The sequence below is a fragment of the Castor canadensis genome, chromosome 13 (genome assembly GCF_047511655.1).
Source record: "Castor canadensis chromosome 13, mCasCan1.hap1v2, whole genome shotgun sequence".
Taxonomy (NCBI): Eukaryota; Metazoa; Chordata; class Mammalia; order Rodentia; family Castoridae; genus Castor; species Castor canadensis.
This window is the reverse complement of record NC_133398.1, coordinates 564,133-583,168: the sequence shown is the minus strand read 5'-3', so window position 1 is coordinate 583,168 and position 19,036 is coordinate 564,133. Positions and strand designations below refer to the sequence as shown.

Genomic DNA, 19,036 nt, shown 5'->3' with positions numbered 1-19,036 from the left:
GTTCCAAGGTCCTGTCAAACTACAGTCCTAAGCCCAGCAGCCACCTCTTCCCAGAGGGGAAACACAGATTTCTTAGGGAAAAATGGCCCCAATTAAAGGACACAGCAGGAGAAACTGGCGAGTAGGAGGTTGCTTTCTCTTGGAGGAATGCCACGCACATTCAAAAGCTCCTAAGGACATCCACTGCGTGAAGCAAACAGGATGATGTCTCATTTACCAGACTGAGAGAACAACACGGTGCTGAGATGCTGGAGCAGCAGCGGGGGCTGAGAAGGCTGAGTGCACGTGGGCACTTCTGGTGCCATCCCCAAAAGAATAGAAACAGAATTTTCAAACTAATGGAGTGAAGGCAGAGTGAGGCTAAGAGCTAAAAGAATGTTAAGAAAGAAGGGGGAAGAATAGGAAGGTTAGACAAGCCAAAAGCACAAATTAAGATGTCACAACGAAACCCAGATTGTATCAGTGAGTGTAAACGAACTAATAAATTGAAAGGCAAAGGTTGTGGGGCTAGAATCTTAAATTCAGGTAGAAGCAGTTACAAGAAATGCACCCTGAGTGGAGCCAGGCCTGGAGGCCACACCTGGGATCCTGGCACTGGGGAGGCCGAGGCAGGGGCTCCAGGGCTGCGGAGTGAGACCCTGACTCAAAACAAAACCAGAAGAACACAGGATGCATGAGGAAAGGAAGGCTGAACGCTGAAGGTGAAAAAGTGACACATGCACACCAACCTGAGAATGCTGGAGAAGCTGTAACTTCAGTTAAATCACATTCTATGGTAACCCTGAAGGAAGAGCCAGGAATTGTAAAACTTGTGTGCACACACGTAGGTGACATCACTTTAAAACACTGGAGGCAAAGACAGACACAGGTACAGGAAGAACTTGAGGAGCCCACCAACAGCATATAGGAGTCGAACCGGAAGAAGACGTGAGCAGACACCTGGCCAGACTCACCTACAGAGTGTATGCACCGTACAGCAGGGGAGCCATTTACCAAAGGGCCTGCTACCTGGCTAAAAGCAAACTGTAACTACAGATCCTGCTGCCTCCCTGCTGTCAGTTAGGTTAGAAACCATTTTTAAAGGCATAGCTACAAAGCCCAAAGCCAAATATCCTGAAATCAACAGCTTTCTTTTTTTATTTTTTGGCAGTCCTGAGTTTTGAACACAGGGCCTCATGCTTCCTAGGCAGGTGCTCTATCACTTGAGCCACACCCCCAGCCCTTTTTTTGCTTTAGTTATTGTTCAGATAGGGTCTCTCTCTCTCTTTCTCTTTTAAACTCAAGGACAGCCTCAAACAGATCTTCTCAATCACTGCCTCCTGAGTAGCTAGGATTACAGATATGAGCCACCATGCTCAAATCCATCCTTCCTTCCTTTCTTCTTTCCTTCCCTCTCGCTCTCTCTCTTTCTTTCTCTCTCTCTCTCTCAACAGAGTCACACTATGTAGTCCAGCCCAGCCTCAAACTGGAGATCAGCCTCAGCCTCCTCAGTGCTGGGATTACAGGTGTGTACCACTGCACTCAGCTGAGAAACAGCCTTCTAAAGAGTGCTTAGTCAAATAAGTAATTATACTGGACATGCAAAAATTACTAGAATTAAAGCATAATGAAAGTTTTTGGATCACAATGACAGGATGATAGAAGCAGAGGCATCCTTCCATGTTCATGTCATAAACCAAGAGAGACTGAGAATTAAAGGCCTGAGTGTTCTGCTTAGAAACAAACCCAAGAAGTCAAGGAAGGAAGCTGTGAAGATAAGAGCAATTAACAGGAAGAACACAAATGTACGGGGAGGGTTAACAAAACCAAATACTGGTCATTTTAGAAAATGTTTCATTGACACATCTCTGTGACGTTAGAAAAGGGGCTGAACAAGCAACAGAGAAAAGAAAAGTGAGATGGTGCAGACACCAGCAGAGGGACGGAGGAGGCCAGAGGCCGGCAGCTGTCCCCCCACACCTGTGCCGAGTTGCAGGAAAGACGTGACAGAAGTCATTCAAGAAGGCGCAGACCACTAAGTAGTTGTGTGACAATGCTGACAAGCAGCACTAGAAAGTCCTTTCCAAAGAAGACTCAGGCCCAGGAAGCTCACCAGGGGGCTGAGGGCTGGAAAATGCAGAAAAGAGAAAAGAGGAGAAAGTCATTTATGAGGTCAGGGAAGATGCTAGAAGGGGGATCAGACCAGGATCTCAGACCACAGCAAGGTGTCAAAAGGGAAACACCCAAGTCAGGCTGGGTTTAACACAGAAGTGCAAGACTAGCTCCAAATTTAAAATGTTAATAGTGTCATTTATCACAGTCACAGATTATAGAAAACAACAACAACAACAACAACAACAAAACCCCTATGATTACCTCAAGAGCTAGGAGGAGGCGTTAGGTAGAATTCAAAAAAATTTACATATGGCCAACTTGGAATCACAGGGAATTCTCAGCCTAGCAGAGCATTTAGAAATCCTTGTGTGTCATGTTGAAGCATCCGTTTTTATTTATTTACTTACTTTTTGGTGGTTCTGGCGTTTGAACTTGCCAAGCAAGCACATTACTGCTTGAGCCATTCCCCAGCCCTTTTTGCTTTAGTTATTGTTTAGGTAGGGTCTTCAGTTGTCACATGGGGCCAGCCTCAGACCGCAGTCTTCCTGCCTCAGACTGCTATCTTCCTGCCTATGCTTCCCACATAGCTGGGATGAGAGGTGCATGCCACAAGGCCCAGCTTATTGGCTGAGATGGAGTTGTGATAATTTTAGCCCAAGGTGACCTTGAACCATGATCCTTCCAATCTCTGCTTCTCAGGTAGCTGGGATTACAGACTGGGCCACCATGCCAGGCCCATACATTCCTGTTTAAATCAGAAGCAAACAAGGATGACCACCACTCACTTCTATCCAAGTCTTTGAGATCTTGACAAGTGTAACAAGGTAAGGAAAGAAATACATGATGAAAGGATCAGAGGGAAGAAATAAAACTACTTCTGTTTGTAGATGACATGTCTACAAAGAAAGCCATGAAGAACTGAAGTCTAGTTCAGCACACTTATGGAGTGCTCATCAAGGCTGCTGGATATTGGAGTAATTCACACAGACTACTTCAGTTCCACATGTCAGCAGAAAGTAAAAACAGCATTTTATACCAGCATGCAAGCAGAAAGCTCCTGGGAAGAAAGCTAACAAATCATACAAGAACTTTATGGAGACTTAAATAAACCTTCATGAAAACACCATTTCTCCCTGAAGTGACTCACAGAATCAAAGCAGTCCTTAGCCGCCTGCTTCCAGGTGCAAGAAGAGCAGATTGCCGTGGGATGGGGCAGGGTGGATGCTTTCGATCAGCTGCAGAGCTGCAGGATTCTACATTCAGTCAGTGTTCAGGGTCGGTCCTCAAGGCCACCCTTGGGTTGGGTGGCTCAGGGCTGAGCAATGGTCACCCTCATGGTGAAGCTTCATGACAGTAAAAGGGAAAAAAGCCTCATCAGCAGTACAGGGAGAGTTGACAGGGCAGTGCCCTCTTCCTGCAGAGTCACAAGGTGCACTAAGCTCCTCCAAGTCGCAATGACAGGTGTGAGGAACGTGTTGCCTGTCTCGGAGATTCACCAGACTTGGCACCTGGGGGTGGTCACTATGATCTTTTTTCTTTTTTTTTTTTTTCTTCAGTTTTTGTGCATGCTTGGCAAGCATCTATCATTGAGCCACACTCCAGCCCTCTTGTTTTTTTTTTTTTAAATTATTTTAATATAGGGTCTTCTTGTGTAGTGCAGATTGGCCTTGAAGTAAGGAGCCTCCTGCCTCTGCTTCCTGAGCACTGGAGTTACAGGTGTGGCCACCTCACCTAGCTGAGGTAAGGTTTCTTACAGGGCAGGCAGCCTAGGTCCTTCATGTGGAGCAGAGATGGCAGAGGTGGGACTGTATGGCCTGAGCTCCCCCTTCTCCAGCACAATCAGGGGCCACCAGACGACATCATCACACCTGGAGTCTAACTAGCATGTTGTGAGGGAGTACTCCTTGGGCGTCCAGAACCTTTCCTATATGCATTCAATTGGGGTATGGAATGGCAATGTCTTCAGCAAGGCTTGCCATGCTGCACCATGGCCTGCTGGAATTCTCTCTGCCTCTGGAAGCAGGGTCTGTTGTGCCTTGTTAGAGAACTGCTGTAGTGTGAATGGGGTTTGTGCTCCCACAGGTCCACATGCTGCAAGCTTGGTCCCCATGGTGATGAAGTTGAAGTGCTAGGACCTAAGAGGTGGGGCCTGGAAGGAGGTGGTTAGGCCATGGGACAACACCCTTTGAACAGACTGGACCCTATTAATTCCCTTGAAGACAGATTGTTAGGGAAACAGTGAGCCTCATCTGATCGTGTGATCTCTTCTCCTTGTAAGCACTGCCACCCTGGTGCCATGTGCCATGTTGGATGCAGCCAGAGGCCTTCACTGGAGCAACTACCGGGCTCTTGACCCTGCAGAACTATGAGCTAAGTAAACCAGCAGCCATGTTAAAGTACCACCCTCAAGCACTGTTACAGCAACAGAAAATGGGCAATATGAGAACCAAGTCTCAGAACCCCTCAGAGAACTCATCTGTAAGACTTCTGGGAGCCACTCTGGCACCAGAACCAGCTGGGATCATGTAACGAGACGGAAGCGTAGGGAATGTTTATTGTGAGGCTTACACACAGAACTAGCTCTCAGGGTTGGAGGTTGGAGGGCCAGGAGACAAGTCAGATTTGTCAAGTAGGCTATCAGAAGCTTTAGGCAGCTTGAATGTCACAGGCAAATTTGTTCTCTGTAAGTATGAGGTCTGTGATGGCACCACTGATGCCTGAGGCCTCTGGAGGCCACTAGGTTTGGCTAGGAAGGGTTGCCCTGGCCCAAGTGTCTCTGGTAACCCCACCCTTGGACTTTCTGCCCTCGGGCCGCCACATACTCAGTGTCTTTTGCCACACTTTGTGTAGTGATTCCTTAATGTTAGCTGCTTTTGCCAATGGCACAGGCTGAGTTTCCCAAATCTTCAAGTCCTGTTCTGCCCTCTGCTTATCTCTCTCCCCCTTACAATCAACTGGAAGCAGCCAGGAGAAGCCACACCTTCCACCCAGGTTCCCGGCTGATAGCTCTGCTCCTGCCTCACTACACACGCTCCCACCGCTGCTAAAGCCCTCCTCCAGCTCGGTCCTCACTTCCACCTGAGCCTTCACTGGAGTGTGCAGTTTCCTTGTATTTTTAAAAATTTATGTATTTATCAGTATTCAGAAGATGAAACTCAAAGAATGACCTTTACTTATCCACACCTCACTCATTTCTTAGAAGACAGATGACTGGGAAAGAGTCACTGGAGGGAAAACCACAAGGATGCAGGAGCTTCTGTTGCCAAAAACATTTTCTCCAAAAAAATGCCCTAAGAGGTCTGCTGCACTGTGAGGTCCCAGGTGTGGCCACAGTGGATCTTCCCCCCGTCACCCAGAGGACTCAGGAGCCAACCATCCTCAAAGTGACACAAAGCAAGCTAGGGTGAAAATAAAGCCCTCCTACTCTGTGCAGCCTGCACTGAAAACATAGAATTCATTAAGAGCTCGGACCAGGAGACCTTGGAGACAGAAGCAAGTTAAAAGGAATTTCAGAAATGGGGGTAAAATGGTCCCAACTGCATCTACCCAAGCAGAGCACTCAGGATCTACCCTCTCTGCCGCAGGCTCACATGAACAGTAAGTGCCAACTACCCCACTTCCCGTGCAGTTGGGGAGGCCCCGTGGACAGACTGAGCTCTGGCTGAGGCCTAAACACCTCAGCTCCATTGGCCCCTGGGGTTCCCCGCATCCTACATCTCCTGACCATCAGTGCTTTAATGCCCACACCCAGCTTGTTAGTTGAAATGGGGTCTCGCTAACATTTTTGCCCAGGCTGGCCTTGAACCTTGATCTTCCCAATCTCTGTCTCTCAGGCAGCTGAGATCACATGCATGAGCCATAGTTTCCAGCCCCCATCCCTGCTTTTAAAGCTCATAGGATTTCCCAAGGCCCACATGAAGAATGTAAGATCAACTGATTATACCTTAATTACATCTGCCAATGCCATTCGTAGGAGCTCATAAGGAGCTGAGAGGATCTGGCCTGGCAGGCCCTATGGCTGGGTGGTCTCCAGCCCTGACCTGACCACCCAGGGGGAGCCTTGCCCTTCACCCTGTGCAGGGTCTGAGAAGCACCCACTCCATCCAGCTCCTACTCAGCTCACAGTTGCAAGGTAGAGGGTGAACCTGGCGGGGGAGGGTACCCTCCTGAAAAGCAGGTCTCCAAAAGGGTCCATGTCCTGCTGCCCAGTACCTGTGACTACCATGCTGCTCACACCCTGAGGTACAGATCTGCCCCTGGAGTGTCCAGAGGGCTCAATGTGAGCACAGGGACTGCTGGGGTATGAACTCAGGGCTTCATGCTTGCAAAGCAGGTGCTCTATGGCCTGAACCACACCTCCAGTCCATTTTGCTCTGGTTATTTTGGAGATGGGGGCCTCTCAAACTATTTGCCCAGATTGGTCTTGAACCTTGATCCTCCCAATTTTAGCCTCCCAACTAGCTAGGATTACTGCTGTGTTTGTATGTGATTTGAGGGCCCCAAAGGTCATGTGTGGGAGACTTTGTTTTCAGGGTGGCTACACTGGTAGGCGGAACTTTTAAGGGGTTGGTGAGATGCTGGGGTCACTGTGGGGCCCTGGCTGGTTCTGAGAGGACTGCAGGGATGGCCTGGCCAGTTTCCTCTCTGTCCCCTCTTCCTGGATGTGACCACTTGCTCCATACACATTCCTGCCAGGAAGTGACGCCATTTCTGTCCTCACCAGAGGCTGAATAAATGGGCTGTCTGCAGTTGAACTTTGGACCTCTGTTAACTGTGAAGTAAACCTCTTTTCTCCACAAGTAGCCTGACTTGACTATTTCATTATAGTGACAAAAAATTGACAGAGTTCTTGTAAGAAAGGTGGCAGTGGGGGGGTTGGGTGGGGAGGTGTCAGCTTCAGAAGCAGGACAGACAGAGAGTGGAGTACACAGGAAAGGGGCCATGGGCAAGGAACTTGTATGTCTGCAGAGGCTGGAACAGGTGAAAAAAAAAATCTCCCCACAGTTTCTAGAAAGAGCCAGCCCTGCAACACTGTGACTTTACCCTAGGAAACTGGTTCTGGAAGCTGGTCCCCAGAATGTAGAAGGGTAAATGGGTGTCATTTTGAGGCACTACATCTAGAGGGATCTGTCACAGCAGGCATGGGACAATATGGGGCTGTGCCTCAGTTCTACTATGGCCTTTGCCGTGGCCTTTGTCAACCCAGCCATCAGGGAGAATACCCTGTGCCTTTTGGGTTTTGGGTGAGAAGTCCCTACCTGGCCACACTGTCTGATTCTCAGCCCCTGCCCAGCACAGCTGGGAGCCATGGATGAGCAGGTGGAGTGAGTGAGCGTGGTGTGGAGCGTTTATGCCTCTGAACAACCCGGCCCCCTCCCTGCATGCTCACCGGTGGTCCTCATCATTGCCCAGCACAACCACATCCACACCCAGGCAGCAGAGGCTCTTTGCCAGCCCTTGCAGCGTGTGTCACATACCACGAGGAAGTCCCTGGCGGGGATCTTGGGGACAGAAACCTTCCCAGCTGCAGGTACCTGCAATGAATCGTTATCAGTGGTGCCCATGAGATGTGAGACCTGCTCTGTTCCACTTTCACGCTTGCTAGGCAGGTGCTCTACTGCTTGAGCCACACCTCCAGTCTGTTCCACTTTCAGAGTGTCATCAGGTGGAGGAAACGCAGACGCCACTCAGAAAGACTCTGGCGCTCGCATGGGGTGGATTGTGTGTGCACTGGAGTAAGGCAAGGGGCTCATAGGGATGTGGCCAGATGGTGCCCTGGACCTTGGTGGGGAGACGCCAGGCCCAGTGTCAGGAGGGGCCGCCATTGGTCCACTGCTGACTGCCAGGCTCTGCTGTCCTTTAACCCAGATGGCAGGAACTAAAGCCCCCTTTCACTCTCTGACCAGAAGACTCATCTCTGCATCCCCCCCAGTCCTGACGGAGGGATCCTAAGAGATTTCATACACCTGCCTAGGACCCCAAGGGGCTTCCACACACCTGCCCAGGACTCTGATGGGCTTCATCACACATCTGCCTGGGTGTGGCCTGGGCTTTCTGTGGGTGAGGTTTCTGGGACCCTGGTCTCTCACTGAGCCTGGGCCTCTGGCTTCTGCCCAGGTCTGTCAGCAGGTGGAAGCGGGCAGGCTCTCTGCACAGGGCTCGGTGCACTTCCAGCAGGCAGTAGGCATCAGCAGCTGTGTGGGCAGGGTCAGCTTCAGCTGCGGGATGCAGAGGGCAGGGGGTGGGGCGTGGAGAGGGGTCACTGCCTAGCCCTGCCACCCTGTGTACCTGCGTAGGTAAGCTGCGCCTCACGCAGCGGCCGCCGATCCCAGTTGGAGAGCTGCTGCGCCTCGTCCAGGGGCTTGCCCAACACCTGCTGCACCAGAAGGCTCAGGCCCCGTGGCCTCCCAGTTCCATCCACAGCAGGGGCTGCCATGTCCATCACCTGCATCTGTCAAAACAGAGCCCTGAGGAGTGAGGCACATGCCTTGGATGGAGGGTGGCCCTCTGCACTCTCCTGTGCTCAAAGGCCAGGGAAGCCCCTGGTCCTCCACTAAGCCAGCTCAGGGACAGAAGAGGACGACACAGTGCAGACACCTCTGTGGGGGTCCTGAGCCATGGCCACCTGCCCACCCAGGCCCTCCAGGGCAAACACCTGATCTGCTAAGGGTACTTGCCCAGATCTCAGTTCTGGGAAAATGCCCCATGCCAGGGAAGCCTTGGGATAGCTGATCCAGGTGGAAGCACTGCCTTCCTGGGGAACATGTGGATTCTGTCCTGCCCAGGTACTCCTGGGGGCCCTGGTGACCTGTGGCCAAACTGACAGAAATCCAGCTAGGGAGAAGGGCTGGGCAAGTCCTCACCCTTCAGAGCCCCCAAGCCAGCCTGGTGGGAGACCCCCATCCAGGCACTGCTCTGAAGGTGGATCAGCAGGAAGAGGGGGCCCATGGACAGGGAGGCCCTGGCCACCCACCACACTGACCTGCCTGTGAATGGGCAGCAGGTCCACACTGCCCTGAATCTGCTTCTCCACATGGGCCAAGGCAGGGCAGGCAGAGCCCAGGCTCCTCAAGTCTCCCGCCATCCCATAACCTATGAGCAGTGATGATCGGTGTGAAGGAAGCACGAGGACTGGGATGGGCATGAATTCCCCTGACCCCAGGGCCCACCCAGTAGTAGTTCCTGGGGGACTGGGAGGGGAAGGGACTGGCACAGAGGTGTGGCACCCTTCCCTTGTGGACTGGGCAGACCCAGGGCACCTCATTCACCTAGCTTGGTGATGGAGGCATCTGAAAGGAGCTGCAAAACCACCCGGGAGAAGGCCTGTGCCCCCTGCCCTCCTGGTGGCTGCGAGAGTGCGGGCACATCCAGCAGGAACACATGGCCCTCCTCAGCCACCTGCATGAGCGATGCCCGGGGCCAGCCCACCGCAGCAAATGGAGGTGTCCATTCCACATCCACACCAACCACCCGGCCAGGCTGTGGACAGAGAGGGGCAGGTGTGATGGGGTGGGAAGCAGCTGGGATCTGCAGGAATCTTGCACTGGGAGGGCCTGAGAAGTCCTGGGGGCCTGGCTCAGGCAGACATAGCCTCCACAGGCTCTATGTGGCCAGAATAGACAAGGAGGTCTGGCTGTCTGCAGGCTGAGAGTCCAGTCTTAGGGCTGCTACCCATGCCCTTGGGCAGGTTTCCATTCAACACCTCAGGCCCCATTTGTAGCAGGGAGTCTGGGCTCCTTCCACAGCTTGGCATGGTAACCTCTAAGTGTCAGCACCCAGGCAGTCCCTGTCCTTGCCCTGGGGAACAGGTCACCTTCATAGTGGTTCTGGAGCACCCCAGGGAGGATAGAAAGCATGCACAGAGGTGCATAGTGTGGGTGGACACCAGAGGCCTGTTCTGTACTATAAAAGCTGCATCCTGAGGTCCTTACACAGAGGCTCCATGAGCAGTGTGCTATAGAAGCCAGCCAGGCACCCACCTGCAGCAGCTGGGCCTCATGCCTGGCCAGGCCCTCCCAGGAGGCCAGGAAGTGGATGTTTTCTCTGGAAATGGGCAGTTGGTAGAAATCTTCCTTCAGGTTCTTGTGCGGCTCCTCCATCTCGAATCAGCCTCAGCTGTCCTGGGAGGATCAGAACTGGTGGTGTCCCTGGCCCCCACTCCACTCCCGACTAGGCCCAGGCAGACCATGGAGGGAGGCTGGAGAGTACCCAAGGTCTGCTCAATGGATGGAGGGCTTGGGTCTGCCCTTGGGTGCTCCTCCTCTCCTACCTGCTCAGCCCCCCACCCCACAATGACCCCTACACCTGTCTCTGCCCCAGAGTTGGGGGAACTCCTGGGCCATAGGACAGCTGATTCCCTGGCCTTCAGATATATCCAGCCTAGCCATGGATCTGGCCTCAGGGCTCTGGATGGGTGGCAGGCTGTGTGATTTGCAGAGTCACTGCCTTAAGGGCCAGGGACTGTCCTGGGCAGAACACCACCTAGAATGAGGGTGCTTACCTTCCCTGGAGCCTAAGCCAAACAAGCTCTGCAGCCACTGAATCTGGCAGCTGCTCCTCAGGCAGTGAGAGGTCCAGGGCACATTGGGCGACTGTGGCCAGGTCACTGTGAGGGGCCACCAGCTGGAGCAGCTGCTGCTGTAGCCAGGGGCTCTGCTCCACCAGGCCCTGTGGGGTCAATTATGAGGGTAGGCTGGGGGTGAGCTGTGCCCCAGGGACTCCCACAGATTCTAACCAGACCTGAGTATTCCTGGAGAGCCACAGTGGCCCTGTCCTACCCAAGGCTCAAGGCTGACAGAAGACTGAGTGATTAGGCACCCACAGCCCAGTCTCAGCCTTAGACCCTTCCCAGCCCCAAGCCCTGACCCCTTAATGCTATTTGGTTGGGAATCCCCCCTTCTACAGTCATCTGTCTTGGATCTGAAACCAGAGCCTTCTTCTAGAACAGTCTGGCCTGCTCCTCATCCTCTACCACTTGCTCTGTGCAGTTTGTGCAAGACCCTTCTCCTCCTCCTCCTCTCTGTGCTTGGGTGTACCCTTGGGGAAGAGGAGGAGGCCAGGGATACCCAGGCAGCATGTGGTCCAGACTGCAGGGGACCAGGCCTGGGTACAGCAGTGACTAAGGAGGCCCTGAGAAGCCTGGTCCTCATGAGGTTGAGTTCTCCTGTCCTAAGGGTGGTGGATCCCTGGGGAGTCTGAGCCCCTCGCCCTCATGACTGCTTCCTGTGGCCTCAGTGTTCCTTGAGGAGCCCCAGCTGGCCTTCGGCAAGGCCGCCTGCCCAGATGGCTTCAATGCCCCCAGCAGCCCCAGGCGTCAGCTTCCCCCTGGCCGTGGGTTCCCACGTGGACGACAATATGTGGAAACTCCTCCACATTCTTCAGGATGTCCGCTGCCCTTCCGGCTGGCTTGGCCTTGGCACCCAGGGGGGACTGGCCTTCCCGGCCTCGCCCGATGTGTGTGCGTTCCTCTCTGGTGACTCACCACCTTCCTCCCTGCCCTCCAAGGCAGCTTAGTACTGCCTCAGCTAGGTGCCATCCTCTGCTTGATAGGGGGGCCTTGCCCCAGCTGTGCTGGTCCACATTCCTATGCATGAGGGCCTAAGGATCCCACCATCTTCCCAGATCACTGCACTAGGGGCCCAAGGACAGCTCTGCATCCAATGAGACGAGCCTGGGACACCACCCGAGTACACCAGTATGCCCCCAGGGGCCTGAGTATGCTGCATAGACAGCTCTACACAGGACTAGGTACTGGCGGCATCCCTCACATTCATGTGCACACACATGCTCTCCCCCTCACACGCACCTGGCATGTAGCTTTCATGGAGTTGGGTGTCCCTGCCTCAGGTTTCTGTGGTTTTGTTACATGAGGACCCTACTCCTGTCTCTGCAGCCACAGAGGCTTCACCAGGCCCCGTGAGCAGCAGGAGAGGTCTATGGCTCATACTCCCATCACACCTGATGCACAGGCAATCCTTGCAGCACACATATGTACACATGCCTACACAGGGCACTGCCTCCCCCAGGCCTGCTCTCAGCCTCACAGGGATGGATCAAGGATTCCACTGGTCCAGTGCACTCAGACCATGCCTCATCAACTCACCTGTACATGGTCAGTCCAGCTCCCCTGAGACATGCTTTTCTGTGGAAGTAAATAGGAGATTGTTTCTAGCAGCAGCTCCAGAATCTGGAAGTAGCCTGGACTGGGGCGTCCCTTGCCACAGGCCCATGTTTGGCCTCCTCCATGGGGTTGTGGCTTAGCACACCTGCCTATGTGGCCCAGCATGGCTAGCTGGGACTTAGTAAACTCAGAGGGGCTCTGACCTCTAAGGGTCCAACCAGCCCAGAATGAGTGGGAGTGGCTCCAAGCCTGGCAGGTGGGTACAACTCTTTCCGGTTGGGCCTATGCCCAGGACTGGTTTGGGCATAGTTGTGGGTTGAGTAAGATACAGCTTAGGTTGTTGGTGTGGTTGTGGGCTGATGCTAGCAGGACCAATTTGGTTCCTAGCAGGTGTTTAGTGACTGTCTGAGGAAAAAGGTGCCTTGATAGGAAGACTCAGATGCCAGGTACAGGCTGCCCCTCAGTGCTCATAGCTGGCCCAAGCCTCCCTTGTGCACACACCTCCACAAACCGCTTGTAGCACAGCCACTGCAGGGCTGCCAGGTGCTGCTGTGTGACAATGTTGGGACACAGTGCTGAAAGAGAGGGTAGGTGTCAGTGCTGGCCAGGAGCTGAGTACACCCCAAATAGGGTTGTCTGTTCCTGGAAGGCAGGGACAGGAGACACCGTGTGTAGCTTTGCACAGCTTTCCAACCTCTACCCTGGGTCCATACCCTCCCCATGGCCTAGAGCTCTGCTCTGGGTCAATGCCACCAAAGGGGCCAGCAACCCCTGCCCCAGCCTCTCCTGGGATCTTGCACGAGCTACTTTCACAGTGGAAGCTCCACCATCTGGGCTCGCACAGATGACCTGGGGCAGCAGCGACTCCCACAGGCCTTCACGCCTCTTCTCCAGGGCAGGGCCTTCCTGACATTGTAGTGCAGGCATATGCTTCCTGCCTTCTCCCACTGAAACCTGAATTCCTCAAGGCAGGGCCAAGTGCTTGCTTCTGGGTCCCATGCCTGAAGCAGACCTGGCAGCATATAGCAAGGCCCGACCCACACACTTGTTTATATGTGCCACCTGCTTTGGTCAACCTTCCCTCTATGCCTCAGAAGGAGGGCACCCTGTCCAGCCACTGCTCTTCCCTCCTGAGGTGCTCTGTCCAGTTGTCCTGGCAGGCTGTCAAGTTCTTAGCAGGAAGCTGACTTCACAGACCCCAGATACCCAGAGGCCCCTGTAAAGTCCTGTCCTTGCTCTGGGCCTCAACCAAGCTCAGTTGTGACCCATGTGACTGTGCGAGCCAGAACCTGGGAGCCCCCTCATTACAAGGATCCTATCTGTGGAGCATAGCTGGGGTCTGTGCCACCCAGAGTGGGGCCAAAGTCTAGGCTAGTAGGGAGGGCTGCATCTTCTTGTTACGTGGCCACCAGGGCAGGGATGCCCTGCAGAGACCTCGCTCAGGCCCCCCTGAGAGGGTCTAGGAGCCACCACCTTCCTCATGCCATAGCTGTACCAGCTCCATGGCTGCTGGGAAGCTTTGGCTTAGGACACTAGAGGCCACTGCCCCTTTAGGCCTGTGTTCAACAAAGCCTGGTGACAACTTCTGGAAAGAGGAAGTAGGAGAAAAGGCAGAGGGAGGACCTAAAGAGAGTAGCAGAAGATCATACCCAAGGTGGTTCACTCTTAGCTCTGTAGCCAGAGGACAGCCAGCTGGGGAAGCAGGAGTGTCCCTCAGGGCAGAGGATACACAGGTCAGGCCTCTGAGTCTGGTGGGCAGACGTCCTTCTTGTACCCTTGCTGCAGGACTTACCGGGGGCCACATGGTACTGCTGCTGCAGACGCAGGACCTGCCGACTAAGCACCTTGGGGCTCAGCCTTTCCAGCCTCACGGAGGTCACTTTGGGGTACTGCCTATGGGTAGAGAGCCCCGCCTGTCTGTTACTGTTTTAAGGATTTCATTTTCATCAAAGTCACACACACACGCAATTTTAAAATTAATTCTGCAAAGTTTACAGCACAAATAGTACGCACTTCTCCCTCACCCATCCCACACCCGGTCATTCGCAGTCAACTTTGAAAGAGACGCAACTGCCATCACTTGGTTATTCACTTTTAGGGTGCCTCACCATCCTCCCCAAATAATAGTATCAGAGATTCTAGTTAAACCCATGCATTCTGCATTTACAATAGGATCACCTCAGATGTGCAAATGTGATCAACAGCTTAGCCACTCTCTCTGGCCTCCTTGGGGTTGCGTTTCCCACCCTGAGGCCTCTGAGTCCTCCCTCCTGCCAGCGCAGTCTGGATCTACTCCCTGCACTGGGCCACATATTCTGCTTTTTAGGCTGCAGTAAAGCCAAGCTGCTAACAGCATCCCAGATACTGGGATGTGAGGGTGGAGCAGTCCACGAAGGGCTGAATCCTAGAGCACCTGCCTAGCAAGTGCTGGATTGGGAAGTTAGTGGAGCCGAGGTTGCTGGGCTGAGATCAGGCACCCCAGTGCAGGCAGGACGGCTCCAGGACTATAGCTCCAGGACTGCAGTAGGGACACTGAGCTACTCTGGCCCTTTGTGTGTGACCTGTTCTTTTGGAGGTTTTAAGGCCCTTCACACGATACTGTGAAATTTCATGTCATCAGACCTCCATATAGATCTCTCCCTCAGCAGTCAACTGTACACGCCTGCTCCTTCCCAGCCAGCACTCTTCCTCTGGGAGCCTCTGGTAACTGCCCCCACCATCCTAAATCTCTCTTCTTCTCCTCCTTCTCCTTCTTCTGCTTCGTCTTCTTCCTCCTTTTTCCTCCCCCTCCTCCTCTTCTTCAGATGAGCTATTTTCTTTATTTCTTCATTTAGCTTTGCTTATATTCTAGAAATTTTCTTTTCTTTTTTTTTTTTTTTTAGAGGTACTGGTGTTTGAAATCAGGGCCTCACACTTGCTAGGCAGGTGCTCTACTGTCTGAGCCACTCTGGCAGCCCTTTTGTGCTCAGGTATCTTTTGAGATGAACTATTTGCTCAGACTAACCTTGAACATAGATCTTCCTGATCTCTGCCTCCCAAGTGGCTAGGATTACAAGTGTGAGCCACTGGCACCTGGCTAGCTGATTTCTTTTTATTGCTGAATAATATTCCATTTTCTGGATGGGCCACAGTGTGCTGACCCACTCACCTCCTAAAGGACACCTAGCTTTCAATTTAGACAATTATAAATTAAGCAGTTACAGACACCTGTGTGCAGGTTTTTTCGTGGACTTCTTTTCATGTTTTTGGGTCAATCCCAAGGAATATGATTGCTGGATCGTATGGCAGGAGTATGTTTAGTTTCCCAAGTGGCTGTACCATTTAACATTCCTACTGACCATGAAAGAGTGTTCCTGTTGCTTCATGTCCTCCCAGCATTGCGGGGGGTGGGGGGGGTCAAGGTTTGGGGTTCCTAATAGATGTAGAATGGTGTCTTGTTTTAATTTGCAACTTCCCAGTGCTATTTCTCCTGCATATCTTCTTAGGTGAGGTGACTGTGCAAATCTTTTTGTCCAATTTTAGGTTAGGTTGTTCATTTTCTTATTGTTCCATTTTGAGATCTGCATGTTTTGAATAATAGTCCTTTATCAGATCTGTCTTTTGTAAATATTTTCTATCAGTCTGAGTCTGTCTTCTCATTCTCTTGATTAATATGTTACTTCTCTTGATTATTAATATTTTGTTCAATATTGGACCACCCAGCAGACCAGCCTCCTCCTAAGCTGGGCTCTCTCCAGGACAGGGCTGGGCTTTGCCTCCTGCTTGCTCCTCCTGTGGCAGTCCTGAACCTGACACAGGTACCCAGGTAAGAGCTTCCATGGGTCTCCTGCCCCTGTCAAGTCCCAGCCCTCATCCTGGGCTCCCAGGAGGCCATATAGCACCAGCTGCTGGGACCTTGTGGGACTCACCTGGCTACGTCCCCGATGTCAAAGTCGGGCTGGCACCAGGAGTCCATGAGGACCAGCAATCTCCTCTGGAGGTCAGGGAAGCCAGCCACATAGTGTTCCACAAGGTTCACCTTGTCCTGGAACAGCAGCGGTATGCTCATCTGCAGGGGAGCACAGGCTCAGGACCGAGGCCAGGACCCCAGACTCATCTCCCACTCAGAGTGCAAGAACCAGAAGGGCCTGAGGGTGATTTCTGCAACCTGCCCCATGCAGAGGCCAAGCTCGTGTCTGAAGTCCTCAAGGAAATGGCGTGGCGTACCCACCTCAGCCCATGCTTGGTGCCTGTGACCCTGCACAAGCACTCTTGCACACATGAGCTTTGTCCCTAGGTGATGCTTCCTGGGTTTTGTTTCTGGTGGGCTCTGTGTTCAACTTCATCCTCTTGACCAAGGGCTGGAGGGCCCAAGTAATTCAGTTGTTACCTACTGTGCTTACTAAGTTGGGCACAGCAGGATAGAGACAACGTGACTGGCAGTTGCCCTGGTGGCCAAGAGATGTCCCTTTGAGATGTGTGGAGTGTCTGCATGTGGAGTTGGAACGTACCCACAAGATTTCCAGGCTGCACTGGTGCCTGTAGGACACTGAGGAAGCCCCTGGCTGTGGACTGGACAGGTTGGCCAATTCCCAGCAAGAACCAGCCCCCTCCCATGGGTTCCTGCAGAGGAGCCTCTTCTTCCTTCCTCTCTTCCCTTGGATGCATGCATGCACACACACACACACACACACACACACACACACACACACACACACGGCTACTCAGAACCCATACTGGATGGCGGCCAGGCCACAGTCCTCAGGTGGGATCCTCAGTCCCTGAAGAGCTCAAGCCTACACCCACACACTGGGTATGACCCTGCCTGGCCCCAGCAGGGCCAGGTGGAGGGGGCAAACTCTGCCATGTCACTGTGGAGTCAGAGCTGGATTTGCTGTCCCTGTGGGTACAAGGACTTTGAGGCCTATGTTATCTCTCCTGAGATTCCCAGGGAAACAGGATGACCTCTTTCTTGACCTCTGAAGATTGGAGAAATGCAGCATGCCACAAGATGAAGGCCACAGAAACACAAGGGCTGAAGAGTCCAGTGAGGTGTCTGATGTCCACTCCAGGGCAGGGCAGGGCTCTTGCACTGACTAAACCAGCCCCAAACCAGCCCACAATGAAATTCCTGGGCTTCAGAGAACATGGAGGAAGGGCACTGGACACAGTTGGGCCTGGTTGGGGCTGCCCTACAACAAGCAGGATAGCATATTATGCCAAAGCCACCTGACCACGAGTGACATTCGTTGGCCTCTACTCAGGTTCTGCCTTGCCATCCTGGGACTTGGTGGTGGGAGACCCTCCTCCCCCACCAAACCCTGTTTCTGGAGACCTGGGCTTTATCCAAGTTTGGACCTAAACAATTTGCATTAGAAAGACATTTACCTTTTCAACATCCAGTTCTGGCTGCAGCTTCAACTTCGTGCCCAGCATGATTGCCTGGCAACACAAAAGGAGAAATCACTTGTGCCTGGGAGGGGGGCCAGCACCACAGGGGGGCTCCCACCCTCAACACCAACATTGGTCATGACAAACATAGCCAGGGACTTTTTCCCTGTCCAACTGCATGGTCCCTGGACTGAGGGGCCTGGGATCCAGAAGAGTCTCAGAGCAAGAAGCTCCTTACTCTGTCCTAGCCTCCTAGGGTGGAACAGGGACTCACCCCACACCCTGGTCCCCAGGGTCCTGCTCAGGGATTGCAGGGATGGTGAGGCAAGAGACCCACTACTGACCTCTGCAGTTAACTTATACATCTGATCCTGCCCCAGCTTCCCCCTAGTACAGGAGAGGCCAGCATGGCTAGATCTAGTACCTGCAACAGAGGGTTCAGGGTGGACCCTGCACCTAGAGGCCTGAGGGCAGAGTAAGAGGAGGCTTCCTGGGGACCTGTGGCTTTTCTGAGCACTTTCCACAAGGCAAGAGACCCTCAGCTTGCATATGCTACAGGCTGACTTTCATGGGCGAGTGGCTAGAGGTGAGGGCATGGTGTCCTCTGTGTGGGGGCCCATGGTCAGAGCTGCCCCCAGGCTCTCAAGGAGCCTCCAAATGACCACTTTCCTGAGAGAAAAGCCTAAGCAGTCTCGGATGGAGAATGGATGCAGCTTAAGAGGAAGCTCAGACTCACAAACTTGGTGCCTGCTGTAACCTTCCCACAACTGGACACAGCAAACACTGAACCCTGACTGCCCACACGTACTGCATCCTTAGCTGCTATTAATAATTCCCCTATATCGCTCTTCCATTATGAGCAAAAATAACCAGGCAGGAGCAGCTTGCACAGCAGCTCAGTGCCCCGCCCCCAGCAGCTCAGAGAGGCCCAAAATAGCGGCCTGGGAAAGGCCTGGAGGCGTCCAGGCTGGGGCCTTCCCTGAGCTATGACCCGGTGCCTCCATTCTGGCCCTGGTCCATGAGGCTCGGCCTCAGCAGGTCCCACCAGGAGAAGGGTGTGGGGAGGGTCCACAGGGCATGGGGAGGGGTGCAGAAAGGGTCCGCAGGGATTGGGAGGGGGTGCAGGATGTGGGGAAGAGCTGGGGGAGAGGTGCAGGGACCACCACGTGGGGACTGACTAGCAGCGACTCTGTCTAGCTTCACAGGAGAGCACTGGATTTTTCTGGATCAGAGACTCCCCTCAGAAGGTACAGGAACCTGAGGAAGCCAGGGTCCTGACCCTGGAGCCAACCTGGTCTTTGTTTAAGGTGGGGAGAGATGAGAACTGGGTGCTCCCCTCCCATCCTTGGGACTAGGCTCTCTAGGAACTAGAATAGGAGAGGAGGCTGAGTGGAGAGGTGAGCAGCCACCTGAACCACCCCCAGCACCTCTACTGTGTTGTCAGTCCCCCTG

General features: G+C 53.3%; 1 protein-coding gene across 1 annotated transcript in view; it reads right to left on the bottom strand.

Annotated features, from left to right (window-relative positions):
• Exd3 (exonuclease 3'-5' domain containing 3) overlaps nucleotides 1-19,036 on the bottom strand; it is a 72,722-nt gene that overhangs the window by 17,939 nt on the left and 35,747 nt on the right. The window contains 15 exon segments of the mRNA XM_074052654.1: nucleotides 6,218-6,350; nucleotides 7,484-7,559; nucleotides 7,562-7,628; nucleotides 8,092-8,288; nucleotides 8,383-8,545; nucleotides 9,077-9,186; nucleotides 9,363-9,573; nucleotides 10,074-10,181; nucleotides 10,184-10,214; nucleotides 10,595-10,761; nucleotides 12,197-12,235; nucleotides 12,716-12,789; nucleotides 14,007-14,107; nucleotides 16,123-16,262; nucleotides 17,582-17,635. Coding sequence (XP_073908755.1) covers nucleotides 6,218-6,350; nucleotides 7,484-7,559; nucleotides 7,562-7,628; nucleotides 8,092-8,288; nucleotides 8,383-8,545; nucleotides 9,077-9,186; nucleotides 9,363-9,573; nucleotides 10,074-10,181; nucleotides 10,184-10,214; nucleotides 10,595-10,761; nucleotides 12,197-12,235; nucleotides 12,716-12,789; nucleotides 14,007-14,107; nucleotides 16,123-16,262; nucleotides 17,582-17,635 — 1,671 coding nt within the window.